Source organism: Gouania willdenowi, unplaced genomic scaffold, assembly GCF_900634775.1.
Source record: "Gouania willdenowi unplaced genomic scaffold, fGouWil2.1 scaffold_420_arrow_ctg1, whole genome shotgun sequence".
Classification (NCBI taxonomy): Eukaryota; Metazoa; Chordata; class Actinopteri; order Blenniiformes; family Gobiesocidae; genus Gouania; species Gouania willdenowi.
The window spans coordinates 224,362-243,151 of record NW_021145181.1 but is presented as its reverse complement, the minus strand read 5'-3'; the positions used below and the strand labels follow the sequence as shown (position 1 = coordinate 243,151).

Genomic DNA, 18,790 nt, shown 5'->3' with positions numbered 1-18,790 from the left:
ACAAAGTCTGTCTTTGATCCAACGCTGGGTTGTTTTTTTTTTACTGTCAGACACTTTATTAATAATCAGAATGAGTTCCTTTTGGGAGTTTGCATGTTCTCCCCGTGCTGCGTGGGTTTCCTCCGGGTACTCCGGCTTCCTCCCACAATCCAAAAACATGACCGTAAGCTTGATTGGAGTCTCTAAATTGCCCATAGGAGTGAATGAGAGAGTGAATGGTTGTCTGTGTCTGTGTTGCCCTGTGATGGACTGGCGCCCTGTCCAGGGTGTACCCCCGCCAAGCGCCCTATGAGAGCCGGAGATTGGCACCGGCAGACCCCCGCGACCCTGTTAAAACGGGAATAAGCGGGTAAGAAAATGGATGGATGGATGGAGTTCCTTTTGGTAAATGTTAGATTCATTTATTAGAGTCTATTATTATTAGCTTCTGGCTCTCAAATTAAACATCATTTAAATAATGGATGTTTTTAATTTTCATAGCAAAGCTGTAGCTACTGTGACATTCATCAAGGTAAAAAAATAAATAAATATGATGTTTTTATTATTTTATTGTTTCATATTTGTATTAGTTTGTGCTTCACCATCCAGCCCAGCTGGCACAATGAAAACAAACAAACACTAAAACCATTACAGTCGACATGTCTAGAATGATAAAATAAAGTTATATAGCAATGTGTCAACCTCAAGGCCCGGGGGCCAAATCTGGCCCTTTAGACCATCCATTTTGGTCCGTAGGAGTAAGTTAAAAAAACAGAAAAAACATAATTTATTGTCTAAATTACCAAATCATTCAGTTGTAATTTTGTAATAAATATAATAAAACTCCACAAAATTTGGAGGATCACAATTTTACCCATGTTTTTATCACATGACTGCAGTTATTTTAAATCTCAAAATGTTAAAATATTGTATGTCATTTAGTTAATGATCAAATTATTTTACATAATTTCCCCAAATTAAATAAAAATGTGCAGGGATGATATCTGTCACTTATTAACTGGATATTTTTGGTGCCTCACATACTTTATGTATCATTTATACGTTGTGTAAAGTACAAACATGGGGACATTAATGTTCTCTCTAACGCTAAAATAAAGGTCTTCTAATTGCTGTGTAACCGTAGCTTAAACTGGTGTTTGAATATTATCAGATGAACTTGCAGAATAGTCTAAAATACATCACAGCTGCTATTAATGATAAGTACCTGCACCACCTGATAACACAGTTTAAACAGCAGATTAAATCAAACACTAAGTTTGAACAAAAACACACTTGAACACAGATTGTTTGCTGATAGTTTTATTTCACCTCTTTAATGATTGTTCCCATGCAGAAAGCATTTTAAGAAAGCATTAGAAACTCAGCCCTGTTACCTTTACTAAAAGAGTCACATTTAGAAGTTAGAAGTCATCAAAGCTCCTTTGAAAGAAGCTTTGATCTTCATTAATTCATCATCTAATAACATCACTAAAAGCAAAACATCACATGAGTTGGTTAACAAATGTATTCAACCACCAACCATTTTTTTTTGTTTAGGAGATTAGCCAAATGACAGAAACAAAGATATTTACCAATGCTGTGATTTAAGCTCACAGTGGGTGGTGGTCTGATAAGTTTGTTAAGATCTCTATGTTTGATGTAGGATCCACTAAAGATTCACCCAGACTTTAATCAACCTTTTAATGATTTTGTCAGCAAGACAAAGAAACTGGTTTTACGTGGTGGGAGTAGTTATCCCTTTCTATCACAGGGTGGAAGGGTTGGTTCAGGAGTGGTTTCAACTGGAACACACTTTGGTTCAGCAGTTGTTGGTTCAGCAGTTGTTGGTTCAGCAATTGTTGGTTCAGCAGTTGTTGGTTCAGCAGTTGTTGGTTCAGCAGTTGTTGGTTCAGCAGTTGTTGGTTCAGCAGTTGTTGGTTCAGCAGTTGTTGGTTCAGCAGTTGTTGGTTCAGCAGTTGTTGGTTCAGCAGTTGTTGGCTCAGGTGCAGGTTTTGCTTTCTCACACTCAGCTGGAAAACTGAGGGCACCAGCGAAGCCATTAACAGGCTTGTAGCGTCCAAGTATCTTGTCGGGGTGACAGAAGTTTTTAGTTGCACACCCACTCTGATGAGTTCCATTTCCTGCCAAAGACAAAGTCAAAGAGTCAAACTTTTAAACCTCCTGCAAATAGAATCAATACATGGTTGTTTCACAGAGAGGTCTGTGATGCTATTACTCAGCAGGGCTTTGTAATATGAGTGTTAAAGTGACACCAACCATCCCATGAAAGCTCTTTAGATGATCACTCTAAAGCTGAATAATAAATAGTTACTACTTCCAATCAGAAATGTCTTTAGAGTCAATTACATCCACATTTAGCCTCAAACACATGTAATGTTCCTTTAAGAGGGGGTGTGGCCATTTTGGAGATTTCAGCCAATCAGCGTTCACATATCGTGTGATCACTTCAGGACTACTCTTAGTATTCAGGCTCCTATAGAGAGATTGTTATGATAATAATAATTTCACTCTGAGCTTGTAGTGCTTAGTTAGGAGTCACTAATTCATTGGACGTAATGACGTTATTCCTAAAAATACCAGGAATATCACAGGGGACAGATTCTACTGTTGGACTTACCAGGAAAGGAGGAATGGTACTTCTTACTATAACTTACTACAGATCCACACATGACTTCAGCTGAACAAGGAAGACACCTTCAAACAGGAAGTCTATGCTACCATGGCAACCATGGTAACCTCATCAAATCAGTCTGAGTTAGTGAATGGAGCACTTCCTGATAGTTTGTCCAACACGTCCACCTCCACAAGCCTGAGTTTAAGAGCTTTTTATTGTACCTGCAGCTTCTACATCAGTAGAAAAGATCACAGAGAACAGACTTTCAGCTGATCTGTCTTTGGACTTTAGGTTGAGGATCCCTTTAAAGTTTGATGACCTTTAGAAACTACCAACAAATCTTTGACACAGGATTCTCCAACAATGGGCCATGAGAAGGTTCAAAGTTCACAGCAGTGGGAGAAGAATGGAAACACACTTACTGATTACTTGCACGCAGTGAGTTTGATTTCCAATGCATTCCTTGACTTTGCATTCCTTTGGGTTATTAGTGTTGCTGCAGAAAAGGCACGTCAACCCATTTCCTGATGGTATCTTAGGGTCTGAAAAGAACAGCATAACACACCAGTGTAAACTACCCACAGAGTATGGAGCAGCATTAGTTTGATTGTGTTTCAAAGGTCTTACGGGGTTGAGGTTTTTTGTTGCAGAGATGGGACTTGCAGCACTTAACGGTCGCCACAAACACCTGATAACCCAAGCCGATGGACAAGGTCTCTGCTTTTTCACTCTTTGGACAGTATGAAGGTGACGTACAGGACCTGTAGTAGGATTTATTCTGATGTCCATGTGTGACTTCTGTAAGGTATAAAGTGGATTAGCATGCAAAGCCAAGCCGGTCACTGTTTGTCTATCAAAGGAAATGAAGAGAAGCAAACAGTACCGATAACAGAGGCGCTCATGCAGACCTGTCCTTCACTACAATACTGTTGTTTTTTGCAGTTTTTCTCTGTACAAGTGAAACACTTGAACTTTTTGAACTTTTCGGTCTTTTCGGTCTTTTCTTTTTTAGCTTCAATGTCTGTGGAAAAGGAAGCATTAGATGTGCATTAGTACAGTGTGAAAGACTACATTATCAATCAATACATTCACGGCAAACAGTTGGTGGTGCAAAAACAGAATCAGTTCTTCTACTTTCTCTCAGTTTTTCTAACATGTTTATTTTTAATCATTAGCATCATCAGTTCTAAGTGGATACCAGAACATTTTAAATATAATATCAGACATTGTGACATGAACTAAATGTGATTGAGTGGAGGATGTTGTTACCTGTGCAGAAAAGCAGCACAAGGACGCTCAGGCAGAGGATTCTGATCATCATGATGAACAGGTTGGTGCTGAGGTTTGGTTCTTCTAGAGATTGATGTTCGGCTGGTTGATCTCCACTGTTACCTCTGTGTTTTATATCATTCAGGTGACCTCACAGTTTGGGTGTCACCTCTCTTTGGGTTTTTGGGGATTTGACAATTAATCTCCCTCCCATCATTACCTTATTGTACCAACTAATCCGACCACGCCACTGTGATGTTATGTTTCTTTGTTGTTGTTTTTACCATTAATGGTCAAATGTTTCATAAGATACAGAATGGACAGACATGAGGACCAGAGAAAGTTAGAACCTAAATGTTAATAAATGTTTATTTAGATGAGTGTGAGATGTCAGTCCATTTGCTGCTGTATCAAAGAGCATCTTTAGACAGTCTATCACTCATTTATATTCTAGTCTATCTGTCACTGTTTGTGACTCTTACTGTACCTCATTTATATCCATCAAACAAATAGTGGTGTCCCCCCAACCAGATAGAAAACTTCTGGTCCATATCTGGCCCACACCTGACACATTCATCCTGCCCACATGAAATGATGGCACTTACTGTAGGTGCTCCACTCCAGAACTTGGCCACAACCAAGCCATCACAACTCCAGATGTCACCAAGATCAGACCAAATAATTATGGTACCTTATAAATGGGACACTTTTGGCTCACATCCAGATTAGTTGTTGCTAACTTTCCATAAAAAGCCAAAACTGGCCCAAATTTGTTCCAAGATAACTGGTCTACATTTGCAGCATCACATGTGGGCCACTTTAGGCTCACGTCCTCTTTGTAGTAGCCAGAAGAATGCCAAAAGTGTGGGATAGTTGCTGAATGTGGCCCACATCTGTATGCTATCTGAGATATCAATTTTAGGTCCAGTTTTTTCCCATCTGGCCCGGCCACCCTGAAGAGAACTCATTCTAGCCGTTTGGACTTGTAGTAGAGTTCTTGGGTCATTTCTCAAAGCTCATGACCATAGGTGAGGGTTGGAACGTGGATGGACCAGTACTTGGAGGTGCTGATCCTCATCTCAGCAGCTTCACATTCAGCTCAGAACCATCCCAGAAGGAGCTGAAGATCTTTGTTCAACCAGATCAAGAGAAAAACATGGTCCACAAACAGCAGAAAGGTTATCGTTCATGGAGGTCACTTTGATTCTAGTGAGCAGCCTCTTTGGTTCTAGTATCCCCATCTATAGATAATGTCTAGGAAGTAAAAACATATTCTCCCATCTATACTCCTTACACGTCCACCACTTGTAAATAAATACTGAAAAAGATAAAGCACACTTTTAATGTGAAAAGACCTTCACCGTTGACAAACAATGGTTTATTTAATAAAATTATTGCAGTTTGTGGATCAGCTGCATTTTTCTGTCAAAGCCACAGTTAAAATCTTATACTATAAGTTACAGGAAAGGTCATTATTTAGTTTTGGGATCCGCCCGTTACTTTTTCTCATGAATTATCCTGTAAGGAAACAGATTTACAATCAAATAGAATAATCAATGTATTCATTGTGTGTGTGTTAAAAAGCTTTATTGGTCTTGGACACACCCACACACACACACACACCAGGACACAAACACACTGGGCCTCAGGCGTTAAAGGTTTAAACCAACAATGGTCAGTGTGTTCTTCCTTTGGGGCGTTTTCACTCACTCCTGCTGCTGTTTGACAGTTTCATAAATAACTTTGTTTCTTTTTTCAGACAAAGATGTTAGGAGCAGGTTTTACTTCATATGTTTAAATGTTGTTTGCAGTCTTCCTCAGAGGTGGTGATTACTGCTACGTTGTCCTATTCTATGATGTGTTTTGTTGTTTGCAGTGATCTGATATTACACACAGTAACACACACAGTAACACACACACAGTTACACACACACACAGTAACACACACACAAGTAAGTAAGTAAGTAGTTTATTTATAAAGCGCTTTTTACAGATAAAATCACAAAGTGCTGTACAGAGTTGTGGTAAAAGTACAAGTGCAACACAATAGAATAATAAAACAAGAGCATAAATATCATAAGAACAGCAACATTAAAGGATAAATAAAAATTAAAATCCAGTAACTAAAAGCTTTACTGTAAAGTGTCGTCTTCAGCAGTTTTTTAAAAGTGACCACACAGTTGAGCTCCCTGAGAGACTGGTGCAGGTTATTCCAGAGTCTGGGAGCTACAGCCTGGAACACCAGGTCTCCTCTGGTTTTAAATGTAGTTTTTGGGGTCTTTAGGAGACCCTGACCTGAAGACCGAAGGCATCGCCCTGATGAGTAGGGGCACAACAAGTCTGAGATATATTTAGGGGCCTGACCATGTAATGCTCAAAACGTGAGAACTAATATTTTATATTCTATGTGAAACTTAACTAGAAGCCAGTGCAGAGTAGCAAGAATGGTGGTGATGTGGGATGTTCTAGAAGCACCAGTTAAAAGTCTGGCAGCAGCTTCTGAACGATCTGGAGTCTGTTTAGGGTCGACTTATTAAAACAAGTAAAACCAGAATTACAGTAGTCAATACGAGATGATATAAATGTGTGTATGACCAGTTCTAGATCTGATTTTGATAAAAGATGCCTCACTTTAGAGATATTTCTCAGGTGGTAAAAACAGTTTTTAGTCAATTGACGACAATGTCCCTCCAAAGACATGGACTGATCAAAAACAACCCCAAGGTTTCTGAGGCTGGTTTTAATAGATGAGCCCAGATCACCAAGAGAGTTTTTAATTAGAGGATGTTTTTATCAGGAGCAATGATCAGAGTTTCTGTTTTGTTTGAATTTATCTGGAGATAATTTGATAACAACCAGTTTTTGATACAGGATATACAGTCTAAGAACTCTGATAAAAAGTGCAACTCTGAGTCATTAAAGGAGCAGTACAACTGGATATCATCAGCATAAAAATGATAAGACACATTTTTAAAACCACGGATCAACCGACCAAGAGGCATCAGATACAATAAAAACAAAAGGGCCCAGAACAGAGCCCTGGGCTACTCCACATGACAGGTTGGACATATTGGACATAACATCGTTAATAGCAACATTAAAGGTTCTTCCATTAATGTAAGAGGTAAACCACTGGAGAACAGTACCAGAAAACCCATCTCAGATTTGAGTCAATCAACCAGTATACTGTGATCTACTGTATCAAAGGCAGCTGTCAGATCAAGTAAAACTAAAACTGTGTAACGACCAGAGTCAGCGGCCATCATCACGTCACTAGAAACTTTCAGAAGAGCAGTTTCAGTGGATTGATCTAAAACCAGACTGATATTTATCATAAATATCATGCTGTTCCATGTATGAGGTTAGCTGCTTAGCAACCATTTTCTCCATGATTTTAGACATGAAGGGAAGCTTAGATATGGGCCGGTAGTTTATAGGCTCCCCCGGATCAAGATTGGGTTTTTTAAGAATGGGATTTATTATCACATGTTTAAAAAAGCTGGTGACCGAGCCAGATAAAAGTGAGAGGTTTATCAATTTTACCTCCCAAGGACCAACAACATCAAAAACAAATAAAAGCAGAGAAGTAGGAACAATGTCTACAGAGCTCGATGAGGGTTTCATCTTTCCTACTAAAATCTGAACATCCTGTAGGCTGACAGGAGTGAAGGAGGACCATGAGCTCACAGGGGCTGATGCACTGCACAAGCTAACCAAGGGAGGAGTGATGCTAGCCCTGATATCTTGTACTTTATTTACAAAGAAATTTAAATTTTTTTTACAGTCCTCCTGTGTGTGTACAGGCACATGGGACGGTGAGGGTGCAACAAGATTTTCAATAGTATTGAACAAAACCTTGGGGTTTCTCTTATTTTGCAAAACAAGATTAGTAAAATAAGCAGAACGGGCATGCTTTATTAATTCATTTAGCTCCATTAGCTCCTTTTCTTTTAAATGGAGTCTGTACACCTCTAGTTTAGTGGTTTTCTACAACCGTTCCACTTTCCAGCAGCTTCTCCTAAAGCTAAAAATGGCTTCATTCATCCACGGACAAGGTTTCTTATTAGAGCCTGGAGTATTTTTAGCTGGTGCTACTGTGTCCAAAACAGACAGACAATGGCTATTGAAGTTTGTCATAAAAGTGTCAACATCATCACAACTAGCAAATGTAGTTGGATCGAAAGAGGCAGAAAACCCACTGATTGCTGCTTCATTAAGAATGTGTCTCTGCTTTTTCACATTAGAAGTAGTCTGTACCAGTGTGATTGACAGATTAAATATGATACAGCAATGGTCGCTTATTTGTAAGTCTTCAATACCTAGATGGTCAATCATTAAACCAAAAGAAAAGACCAAATCTACACACACAGTAACACACACGCACACACACAGTAACACACACAGTTACACACACACAGTAACACACCTACACAGTAACACATCCAGTAACACACACAGTTACACACAGTAACACACACACACACACACACACACACACACACACACACACACACACACACACACACACACACACACACACAGTAACACACTTACACAGTAACACACACAGTAACACACACAGTTACACACACACACAGTAACACACACAGTTACACACACACACACAGTAACACACACACACACAGTAACACACACACACACAGTAACACACTTACACAGTAACACACCCAGTAACACACACACAGTAACACACACAGTAACACACACACAGTCACACACACACAGGAACACACACACACACACAGTAACACAACAGGTGGTTAAAGCTAAACAGGAAACGCTACAATGTAGAGTTTCAAAATAAAGCATTGGTTATTATCGAAGACACACTGACATCCTGAAGCTGATAAACAGAACTACTGCATCACATTTAACCCTCATATTTTATTTCCTCTAAACCAGTGCTTCTCAACCACAGCCTGTGACCCCCAAAATAAAGGTCCCATAGAGTGGGGACCCCCACTGTTGCTGAAGGTGGTTGAACACAGACATGAACATTGAAGAACAGTTATATGGAGACAGGACCATCTATAAGGGGGAATAAAGAGGAGAGATTTTTGGGGTCCATCCATGAAGTCAGTAAAATGATGGTCCATTGTTCTATGAATCTGTGATAACCACATTTATTTATTTATATGAATAATATCCACTGTTGGTGAGATTTTCTTTTAACGCTCCTTTATGTGGTGTAGTTTTATACCAAGTAATTGATATTTACATTATTGTTATAATAATATTATCAGAATAAAACACTTGCATAGTGGTCATCACCAGACACACAAAGATGATTTACGTAACAAGAAAAAAATCAGAGAAATTACTTTTGACATTTTTTTTTTAATTTTAATAAAATAATTTCACATACACATAAAACAACACAAACAACTAAATAAAAGCAAATGTAAATATACATCTTAGTAAGAGGTTATTAATATTATTAAAGTAAGTCATAACACATAAAAACAAGATAAATATAAAAAGCCAAACAAACCAAACAATAATTAAACTTAAATAACTGCAGCTTTAAAACTTTAGTGCAAACTGTAACTTTACTACAAAAAGAACGATACATTAAAAGTGTTTCTAGTGATGGTTTAAATCATCAAATATTAAATTTTAATTTAAATATTTATGACTAAAATGTTTCTTATTGACATTTACATTTTGTGAAATATTAATTTTAATGTCATTAAAACATTTTGGCGCCCCTGGACTTATGGCGCACTTAGCATTTGCCTATATTGCCTATATAACGAACCTGCTCTGAAGCTACGTTTGTTCCTGAATGTTGTTTATTAGGCTGAAGGTGATGTGAAGGTCAACACACAGACATAGAACAATAGAGAGAATGTTTAACACAAAGACAAAATAAACACTAAACAATGTATTTAAGAAGGAGAGGAGGACGACTCACAAGGACAGGAAAAGAAAAGGCAAAACAGGAACATTTCAAATCAACAATATCAGATCACTGCAAACAACAAAACACATCATAGAATAGGACAACGTAGCAGTAATCACCACCTCTGAGGAAGACTGCAAACAACATTTAAACATATGAAGTAAAACCTGCTCCTAACATCTTTGTCTGAAAAAAGAAACAAAGTTATTTATGAAACTGTCAAACAGCAGCAGGAGTGAGTGAAAACGCCCCAAAGGAAGAACACACTGACCATTGTTGGTTTAAACCTTTAACGCCTGAGGCCCAGTGTGTTTGTGTCCTGGTGTGTGTGTGTGTGTGTGTGTGGGTGTGTCCAAGACCAATAAAGCTTTTTAACACACACACAATGAATACATTGATTATTCTATTTGATTGTAAATCTGTTTCCTTACAGGATAATTCATGAGAAAAAGTAACGGGCGGATCCCCAAAACTAAATAATGACCTTTCCTGTAACTTATAGTATAAGATTTTAACTGTGGCTGATCCACAAACTGCAATAATTTTATTAAATAAACCATTGTTTGTCAACGGTGAAGGTCTTTTCACATTAAAAATGTGCTTTATCTTTTTCAGTATTTATTTACAAGTGGTGGACGTGTAAGGAGTATAGATGGGAGAATATGTTTTTACTTCCTAGATATTATCTATAGATGGGGATACTAGAACCAAAGAGGCTGCTCACTAGAATCAAAGTGACCTCCATGAACGATAACCTTTCTGCTCTTTGTGGACCATGTTTTTCTCTTGATCTGGTTGAACAAAGATCTTCAGCTCCTTCTGGGATGGTTCTGAGCTGAATGTGAAGCTGCTGAGATGAGGATCAGCACCTCCAAGTACTGGTCCATCCACGTTCCAACCCTCACCTATGGTCATGAGCTTTGAGAAATGACCCAAGAACTCTACTACGAGTCCAAACGGCTAGAATGAGTTCTCTTCAGGGTGGCCGGGCCAGATGGGAAAAAACTGAACCAAAAATTGATATCTCAGATAGCATACAGATGTGGGCCACATTCAGCAACTATCCCACACTTTTGGCATTCTTCTGGCTACTACAAAGAGGATGTGAGCCTAAAGTGGCCCACATGTGATGCTGCAAATGTAGACCAGTTATCTTGGAACAAATTTGGGCCAGTTTTGGCTTTTTATGGAAAGTTAGCAGCAACTAATCTGGATGTGAGCCAAAAGTGTCCCATTTTAAGGTACCATAATTATTTGGTCTGATCTTGGTGACATCTGGAGTTGTGATGGCTTGGTTGTGGCCAAGTTCTGGAGTGGAGCACCTACAGTAAGTGCCATCATTTCATGTGGGCAGCATGAATGTGTCAGGTGTGGGCCAGATATGGACCAGAAGTTTTCTATCTGGTTGGGGGGACACCACTATTTGTTTGATGGATATAAATGAGGTACAGTAAGAGTCACAAACAGTGACAGATAGACTAGATTATAAATGAGTGATAGACTGTCTAAAGATGCTCTTTGATACAGCAGCAAATGGACTGACATCTCACACTCATCTAAATAAACATTTATTAACATTTAGGTTCTAACTTTCTCTGGTCCTCATGTCTGTCCATTCTGTATCTTATGAAACATTTGACCATTAATGGTAAAAACAACAACAAAGAAACATAACATCACAGTGGCGTGGTCGGATTAGTTGGTACAATAAGGTAATGATGGGAGGGAGATTAATTGTCAAATCCCCAAAAACCCAAAGAGAGGTGACACCCAAACTGTGAGGTCACCTGAATGATATAAAACACAGAGGTAACAGTGGAGATCAACCAGCTGAACATCAATCTCTAGAAGAACCAAACCTCAGCACCAACCTGTTCATCATGATGATCAGAATCCTCTGCCTGAGCGTCCTTGTGCTGCTTTTCTGCACAGGTAACAACATCCTCCACTCAATCACATTTAGTTCATGTCACAATGTCTGATATTATATTTAAAATGTTCTGGTATCCACTTAGAACTGATGATGCTAATGATTAAAAATAAACATGTTAGAAAAACTGAGAGAAAGTAGAAGAACTGATTCTGTTTTTGCACCAACAACTGTTTGCCGTGAATGTATTGATTGATAATGTAGTCTTTCACACTGTACTAATGCACATCTAATGCTTCCTTTTCCACAGACATTGAAGCTAAAAAAGAAAAGACCGAAAAGTTCAAAAAGTTCAAGTGTTTCACTTGTACAGAGAAATACTGCAAAAAACAACAGTATTGTAGTGAAGGACAGGTCTGCATGAGCGCCTCTGTTATCGGTACTGTTTGCTTCTCTTCATTTCCTTTGATAGACAAACAGTGACCGGCTTGGCTTTGCATGCTAATCCACTTTATACCTTACAGAAGTCACACATGGACATCAGAATAAATCCTACTACAGGTCCTGTACGTCACCTTCATACTGTCCAAAGAGTGAAAAAACAGAGACCATGTCCATCGGCTTGGGTTATCAGGTGTTTGTGGCGACCGTTAAGTGCTGCAAGTCCCATCTCTGCAACAAAAAACCTCAACCCCGTAAGACCTTTGAAACACAATCAAACTAATGCTGCTCCATACTCTGTGGGTAGTTTACACTGGTGTGTTATGCTGTTCTTTTCAGACCCTAAGATACCATCAGGAAATGGGTTGACGTGCCTTTTCTGCAGCAACACTATAAACCCAAAGGAATGCAAAGTCAAGGAATGCATTGGAAATCAAACTCACTGCGTGCGAGCAATCAGTAAGTGTGTTTCCATTCTTCTCCCACTGCTGTGAACTTTGAACCTTCTCATGGCCCATTGTTGGAGAATCCTGTGTCAAAGATTTGTTGGTAGTTTCTAAAGGACATCAAACTGTAAGAAATATATAAATATCATCAAACTTTAAAGGGATCCTCAACCTAAAGTCCAAAGACAGATCAGCTGAAAGTCTGTTCTCTGTGATCTTTTCTACTGATGTAGAAGCTGCAGGTACAATAAAAAGCTCTTAAACTCAGGCTTGTGGAGGTGGACGTGTTGGACAAACTATCAGGAAGTGCTCCATTCACTAACTCAGACTGGTTTGATGAGGTTACCATGGTTGCCATGGTAGCATAGACTTCCTGTTTGAAGGTGTCTTCCTTGTTCAGCTGAAGTCATGTGTGGATCTGTAGTAAGTTGTAGTAAGAAGTACCATTCCTCCTTTCCTGGTAAGTCCAACAGTAGAATCTGTCCCCTGTGATATTCCTGGTATTTTTAGGAATAACGTCATTACGTCCAATGAATTAGTGACTCCTAACTAAGCACTACAAGCTCAGAGTGAAATTATTATTATCATAACAATCTCTCTATAGGAGCCTGAATACTAAGAGTAGTCCTGAAGTGATCGCACGATATGTGAACGCTGATTGGCTGAAATCTCCAAAATGGCCACACCCCCTCTTAAAGGAACATTACATGTGTTTGAGGCTAAATGTGGATGTAATTGACTCTAAAGACATTTCTGATTGGAAGTAGTAACTATTTATTATTCAGCTTTAGAGTGATCATCTAAAGAGCTTTCATGGGATGGTTGGTGTCACTTTAACACTCATATTACAAAGCCCTGCTGAGTAATAGCATCACAGACCTCTCTGTGAAACAACCATGTATTGATTCTATTTGCAGGAGGTTTAAAAGTTTGACTCTTTGACTTTGTCTTTGGCAGGAAATGGAACTCATCAGAGTGGGTGTGCAACTAAAAACTTCTGTCACCCCAACAAGCCTGTTAAAGGCTTCGCTGGTGCCCTCAGTTTTCCAGCTGTGTGTGAGAAAGCAAAACCTGCACCTGAACCAACAACTGCTGAACCAACAATTGCTGAACCAACAACTGCTGAACCAACAACTGCTGAACCAAAGTGTGTTCCAGTTGAAACCACTCCTGAACCAACCCTTCCACCCTGTGATAGAAAGGGATAACTACTCCCACCACGTAAAACCAGTTTCTTTGTCTTGCTGACAAAACCATTAAAAGGTTGATTAAAGTCTGGGTGAATCTTTAGTGGATCCTACATCAAACATAGAGATCTTAACAAACTTATCAGACCACCACCCACTGTGAGCTTAAATCACAGCATTGGTAAATATCTTTGTTTCTGTCATTTGGCTAATCTCCTAAACAAAAAAAATAGTCGGTGGTTGAATACATTTGTTAACCAACTCATGTGATGTTTTGCTTTTAGTGATGTTATTAGATGATGAATTAATGAAGATCAAAGCTTCTTTCAAAGGAGCTTTGATGACTTCTAACTTCTAAATGTGACTCTTTTAGTAAAGGTAGCAGGGCTGAGTTTCTAATGCTTTCTTAAAATGCTTTCTGCATGGGAACAATCATTAAAGAGGTGAAATAAAACTATCAGCAAACAATCTGTGTTCAAGTGTGTTTTTGTTCAAACTTAGTGTTTGGTTTAATCTGCTGTTTAAACTGTGTTATCAGGTGGTGCAGGTACTTATCATTAATAGCAGCTGTGATGTATTTTAGACTATTCTGCAAGTTCATCTGATAATATTCAAACACCAGTTTAAGCTACGGTTACACAGCAATTAGGAGACCTTTATTTTAGCGTTAGAGAGAACATTAATGTCCCCATGTTTGTACTTTACACAACGTATAAATGATACATAAAGTATGTGAGGCACCAAAAATATCCAGGTAATAAGTGACAGATATCATCCCTGCACATTTTTATTTAATTTGGGGAAATTATGTAAAATAATTTGATCATTAACTAAATGACATACAATATTTTAACAATTTGAGATTTAAAATAACTGCAGTCATGTGATAAAAACATGGGTAAAATTGTGATCCTCCAAATTTTGTGGAGTTTTATTATATTTATTACAATATTACAACTGAATGATTTGGTAATTTAGACAATAAATTATGTTTTTTCTGTCTTTTTAACTTACTCCTACGGACCAAAATGGATGGTTTAAAGGGCCAGATTTGGCCCCCGGGCCTTGAGGTTGACACATGTGCTATATAACTTTATTTTATCATTCTAGACATGTCGACTGTAATGGTTTTAGTGTTTGTTTGTTTTCATTGTGCCAGCTGGGCTGGATGGTGAAGCACAAACTAATACAAATATGAAACAATAAAATAATAAAAACATCATATTTATTTATTTTTTTACCTTGATGAATGTCACAGTAGCTACAGCTTTGCTATGAAAATTAAAAACATCCATTAATTAAATGATGTTTAATTTGAGAGCCAGAAGCTAATAAGAATAGACTCTAATAAATGAATCTAACATTTACCAAAAGGAACTCATTCTGATTATTAATAAAGTGTCTGACAGTAAAAAAAAAACAACCCAGCGTTGGATCAAAGACAGACTTTGTGTCGCGTGTCCTGAAGCTGAGCTGCAGTCAGAGGAATCACTGAGAAAAACATTTAGGTGTCAAAAATACTATTAACTCTAAAAAGTAGAAATAAGTATCTTAAGAAAAATATACACCATGAAAATTCCCTGAATACAGATTAAAACTGTTTTATTCATCCATCAACAAGCCAGCATCACATTAACCATGTGTTATAATATTTATTTATTTATTTTATTTATTTATTCAGTTTATTTCCGACATGGTTACATTCAATTGGTTACATTAATTTTTTTTTTTTTTTTTTTGTACATGCCGAAAAAGGAGACGAGAGAAGCAATTTGCTTATTCAGGTCCCGTTCCCTGTTTTGTACATCAAAAATTTACATGGGTTTACATGTCTCTCTGGTCAAACATTCTTAAGTTGTTCTGAACAGTCCTTTTTTGTGTAGGATTTATTCTCATCTGTAGTCAGTGCCTTCTTTTTTTTTTTTCATTCCTCCTCCTCTCCATTGCTGCTCGTATCAGCCTCCGGTTCAAAAAAAAGTTCATCTTGTTTTGTCTCCACATCAAGGCCATTCCAGCTGTTGTCAGCTCCCTTGGCAGTGTTGTGTTTTCCACTGCTATATTTGACCCTTTCTTGTATAAACACACCACCATGTCTTAGTTCATAAGCAAGGCAGTAATGCAATCCTTAATCACCCCACCACCTAGCAATTTAAATGAATAAATGACAGACCTTTTTAACTCTTGGTTTTCACATTGAATTCAGTGTCAGTAAAATAATCACAGTCTGAGTTTTGTTTCCAGTATTTATATAGATCTGGGTCCATGTCCGTGATTACCATCAGTAATGTTGTTGTTTAGGTGGATCCTTCGTATTTTCCCAGGTCTTCCATCGTTTTGATAAAGATTGGTTTTCCATTCTCTTCTCCCAGTGGTGTGATATAAATCCTGCAGTTTCTCGTCCACGTCTTTAGAATTTTTCCTCCTTTTTTTATTTGGCGTGCCTTCCATGCGATGCTTGCGTTTTGTTTAGTCAAGTTTTCATTTATGAAAACCTTTGTTTCCTTCAGTTTCTTGCCTTGCTTCAGTAGTTCTCCTTTAAATTTGACATTCGTAAAGGTAATTTTTACAGCTCTGGTATCATTTCTCTTTGGCAGGAGATGGCAGGAGTTGATGTTGTCAGGGTTCAGGACAATGTCCTTCGACTCCAGGTAGTCAATGACCTGTTGTTCAATCGATTTTGTTTCTTCGTCACTCGCGTAGCTCCTGGGTTTTATCTTTAAGCCTGTGATGATGACATCTTTCTCTCTTTCCTTTTGTTCCAACTGTTCAACCCTCGTGTTCAACAATTTTATCTCTTCAGCATTTCTTTCATTCTTTTCTTTCAGTACCTTTGCTTCATTTTGAAGGTTTTCCAGTGATTTTTCCAGCGTCTTTTCCAACGGCTTTATCTCGGCTGTGATCCGTGCAGAAAGATCGTCTTTGAGGTTTCTTATCATCTCCTTGACCTCTTCCAAACCCGGATCGGGTTCTGAAGGGCCTGCAGGCTGTTTTTTAACCATTTTTCTTTTCGTCTTGGGCCCAAGTTTTCTTTTCTCAGGGTGTCCAAGGTCGTCTTATCGGAGCGAGTGAAAAACACGTCTGCTCTCTCAAAAGACCAGAGAGGAATCTGAGGAATATACTGTAAGTAGCAACAAATGTTAACATTTACAGTATTCTCATGTTCCACTTCCACCTGACGACAAAACCTTTGCCTTTGGCTTCATTTTTATTCATCTAGGAGATTTAAAAAGTTTAATCAAATCCTGTAATAAACACATTTCATCTGTTGATCTCGTAATATAAACAGACAAATAGACTTTATACTATTTGCATGGTGTACAAATATTCTACACAACTGGAAAAAATTCTCCTTTTCTGGTAAATAATTAAGTCACAATCTGTGGATTGTGTCCGTATTGTCAAAACTTAAACTTTAACTTAAAGGGTTTGGTTGAGCGTTTAGTTTGGATGGTTGTTAGTTCCAGCCATGGTGGGGATGCTAATCCAGTTAGCTTAAATATTAGCCTCTGTTTTGGTTCTTCGCTTGGTAATAATCATCATTTTTTGTCTCTGTATGTGGCCCATGTGTCCTGTACCCTCCTCCTTCCTGTCTCCACCAAGGTGTTCCCACTCTGGAACAGGAGGATGATCCATAAACTTCTCTGTGTCCAAGCGTTCCTTTAAAAAGTGGCAGAAAATGTGATGAAGCAGCATGTGAGTCAGTCCGTTAGCGTTTGGTTTGGTCTTTCTTCTACACAGTGTAAATATAGATTTTTAGATTCATCTGATTTTTTGTTTTAAAACAATTTCTCCTTGTTCTCTGCACTTCCATTTAAACATGACACTTATCCACAGAAATCCACATTAACCCTCCTATTATCCTCAAATATGACCAACATATTGTACCCTTAGGGTCAATCTGACCCCAGAGATATTTGCCTCCAGAAAATGATTTACCTTGACCTGCTCCACCATCGGGACAAGCTTGGCAGGTAGATGAATATTGTTGTTTAGCCCCACCCCCGTTATATATCAACTCAAAAGTATCAACTCTGCAGGTGTGGAGATGTACGGTCACACACATACAGATGTTTTACACAGATAAAACAGCTTGGGGTCAAATTAACCCCAGAGGAACATTAATGTGTGTAATATGTGTTTCACTGTAATTACTGGTTTCTACACCGTTGACAGTTAATGTTACAAAGATGATTTGTGTAGTTAAAGGGTTTGCAACCTTGGGGTCAGGACCCAATGTGGGGTCACCAGGTTCCTTCAAGAAACCAAAAATTTTTTTTTTAATATTTTTTATGCAACTACACTAACTTGACATATTTTAAGCAATTTTTCATCACTTTTCTTGCCATATTTTTGCTCCTTTTAATGCATTTATGCTACATTACTCCCATTTCTGACACTTCTAATTCTAATCCTTTTTCTACACATGTTTTCCACTTTAAAAAAAAACATTTTCAGTACTTATAAATGCTTTCCACCACTTTTCCACCTAATGTCACATACAGTATATTGACCCATTATTGAAACTTTTAATCTCTTTTCACCATATTTCATGCTTATTTTTGCTAATTTAACCACATTCATTATTTGTTATGTTCATTATTTTTGTTTTTGTCCACTTTAATTTGCAGATCTGTTGTTTTTAAAATCCTATTTCACCACCTTTTACACCATTTTTGTTCACTTTGAACCATTTTATTAGTGATTAAAACCATGATTTCCATCTTTAAGATGACTATAATAATAATAATAAACGTTCCTGGATAACAGTGGATATTATTCAGATGAATAAATAAATGTGGTTATCACAGATTCATAGAACAATAGACCATCATTTTTCTGACTTTATGGATGGACCCCAAAAATCGACCCCTTTATTCCCCCTTATAGATGGTCCTGTCTCCACATGACTGTTCTTCAATGTTCATGTCTGTGTTCAACCACCTTCAGCTACAGTGGGACTCTGGGACCTTTATTTTGGGGGTCGTGGGATATAAAGGTTGAGAACCACTGCTGTAGGTAAAAGGAAAATGAAAGTGACTG

General features: G+C 38.1%; 2 protein-coding genes across 2 annotated transcripts; one reads left to right on the top strand and one right to left on the bottom strand.

Annotated features, from left to right (window-relative positions):
• Positions 1–1,334: 1,334 nt before the first annotated feature.
• Positions 1,335–3,975, bottom strand: LOC114460300 (PLASMODESMATA CALLOSE-BINDING PROTEIN 4-like). Its single transcript, XM_028442233.1, has 5 exons — positions 3,884–3,975; positions 3,498–3,635; positions 3,242–3,412; positions 3,037–3,156; positions 1,335–2,120 (listed from the first exon to the last, which is right to left on the bottom strand). The coding sequence occupies exons 1-5, from the start codon at positions 3,933–3,935 to the stop codon at positions 1,732–1,734; spliced, it is 870 nt and encodes a 289-aa protein (XP_028298034.1). The 5' UTR covers positions 3,936–3,975; the 3' UTR covers positions 1,335–1,731.
• A 7,672-nt stretch (positions 3,976–11,647) lies between these two features.
• Positions 11,648–14,190, top strand: LOC114460301 (protein RoBo-1-like). The gene is made up of 5 exons (XM_028442234.1): positions 11,648–11,738; positions 11,987–12,115; positions 12,201–12,371; positions 12,457–12,576; positions 13,521–14,190. Exons 1-5 carry the CDS (start codon positions 11,687–11,689, stop codon positions 13,769–13,771), a joined length of 723 nt encoding a protein of 240 aa, XP_028298035.1. The 5' UTR covers positions 11,648–11,686; the 3' UTR covers positions 13,772–14,190.
• Positions 14,191–18,790: the final 4,600 nt, after the last annotated feature.